The sequence below is a fragment of the Anneissia japonica genome, unplaced genomic scaffold (genome assembly GCF_011630105.1).
Source record: "Anneissia japonica isolate Jap-2015-1 unplaced genomic scaffold, ASM1163010v1 scaffold1826_len1998817_cov189, whole genome shotgun sequence".
In the NCBI taxonomy this organism is placed as follows: Eukaryota; Metazoa; Echinodermata; class Crinoidea; order Comatulida; family Comatulidae; genus Anneissia; species Anneissia japonica.
The window spans coordinates 1,093,130-1,095,019 of record NW_022742159.1 but is presented as its reverse complement, the minus strand read 5'-3'; the positions used below and the strand labels follow the sequence as shown (position 1 = coordinate 1,095,019).

At 37.1% G+C, this 1,890-nt stretch overlaps 1 protein-coding gene across 3 annotated transcripts in view; it reads right to left on the bottom strand.

Annotated features, from left to right (window-relative positions):
* LOC117118985 (GLIPR1-like protein 1) overlaps positions 1-1,890 on the bottom strand; it is a 13,184-nt gene that overhangs the window by 7,902 nt on the left and 3,392 nt on the right. For 2 of the 3 annotated variants that reach the window (XM_033263748.1, XM_033263749.1), the window contains exons 2-3: positions 1,201-1,302; positions 446-673 (exon numbers count right to left, since the gene is read on the bottom strand). The exons of the other annotated variant lie outside the window; for it this stretch is intronic. In XM_033263748.1, the coding sequence (XP_033119639.1) occupies positions 446-673; positions 1,201-1,302 (330 nt within the window). The remainder of the gene's footprint in view (positions 1-445; positions 674-1,200; positions 1,303-1,890) is intronic. 3 annotated transcript variants of the gene reach the window in all.

Genomic DNA, 1,890 nt, shown 5'->3' with positions numbered 1-1,890 from the left:
TAGATGTATTAAATACTTCTTTATCTTTCTATATTCCCCACGCTACCCCCACCTCCCCTAAAAAAAAGATAAGGTGTGTTGTGAGAGGGAAGTATAATGCATGTAGTGGAGCATCTCGGGTGTGGAATGGGGAAGGCTAAGACAACAAATTACAAGGGAGACGTGTTTCCAATTTTAGGATTCAGATGTATTTTTACTTCAACGAATTTTGTCGTGCACCCCAGCTCAATATTGAATATTGAATATTCAACACGATTTCTATAAGCAATTAACACTTTGCCCCATGGTAACTTGAGCAGTTAACATCAGACCAATCAGAACATGACCAGCAATACGCGCTTGTCACACAAACAAAAATGTTGCAGGCTGTTGCTTTGCTTGTGGGCATTAGCAACAATTTCCAAGGGGCAGGGCTTAACGGAAAGGTCCATCTATTTAGACCTACCTGGGTATAATGGCCGCAGACTCCATCGCATTGTTCTTTGTTATACTTGTAATGTTCGCTTTCGTCGTACCATGACTTAAGAGCACCATGCAAAGTGGTATATATGTTACCGGTGTATGGTTCCGAACTGAATGCCAGGTTTTCTCCATATCCGCTTCCGTAATTATGGCCACTCGGACACCGCGATGCCCAATCCGCGGCGACCGCCGCAACCTCCTGGTCCCATTCCTATAATAAAGAATGTAGTAAAGATATCTATTAAAAAATATCATTATTGATAAGGTTATTTCAACGGGAACTTTTACTGGATTTGTTTATTACAATAAAAATAATGTGAATTCGACGTAATAATATCATATGTGATATAACTTTCTGCAGTCGTTAAACAGAAAGTGCGATAGAAACTATACTATATATAAAGAATTAGAACATGGTATGTCTAAGATATGTCAAAATATATTAGCCTATTACATAGTGGAACTCCTAGTAGAGTGCATTAGCTTTAGACCAGATTCCTGAGAGAAAAAAAAAAACGATACGTTGTACAACTGATTTTTCTAAGACACAGAATAGCCTTTGACGAAAAAAAAATCGCGAACGGTATATGCAGATTTTTCGAATGATGACTGAGGGAAGTGTGGAAAAGGATAGTTGCGACCTCTTTCCCACTTCCCTCCCTCTTTTTTTTTTCAGATTCTTTTTTTTTTTTCCAGATTCTTCCATGTAGTACGTACTGCTCTAGTTTTACAACTTACCAGTTTGCGCATGTCTGCTGCGTTGGGCGTTACGTTCCTTCGATACTCATTGTGAATATCAACAATGTATTTCATTTCCTCCTCACGAAGACTGTTCGCATTCTATAAAGAAAACATCATGATAATCATAAAATGATTTACATCCTTAAAATATAGAGTTCTCTACGCCAAATAGGAAGCTTTCGATCTGAGCGAGGACAGTACCGAACGCTAGAACGACTAGACTTCACTCACCCGTCACCGTCCTACGTTCGGCATAACGTTAATTCGGGGGCCAAAATGCGTCCTATAATCCAGAGAAGACTACGAGAAACGAGAATTTCTCGCATGCGCAGATGACTTCTAGTGACGTCATTGCGTTCTAGGCTCCCTAATATCGTTTCTAAAACTAATAATTTCTTCATTCACTTTGATAAATATAAAAACATTCATATACAAGTCAATTTAGATTAATTCCAAATAGGCAAAAGAATAAAGGGAAACAAAATGAGAAGCAAAAGACGAAACTTCGATTTAGTTAAATGTATATGTTCTGAACTAAGACCTATTGATGCAAAGTTGCTTAGATAAAAATGTTAATTCTATAAAATCATTTCTTACAATTCGCAAGCATATAAAAGAATATATAAAAAGATATGTATACATATATATAGGCCTACATAAGCCTATATATATAGGCCTATATATATA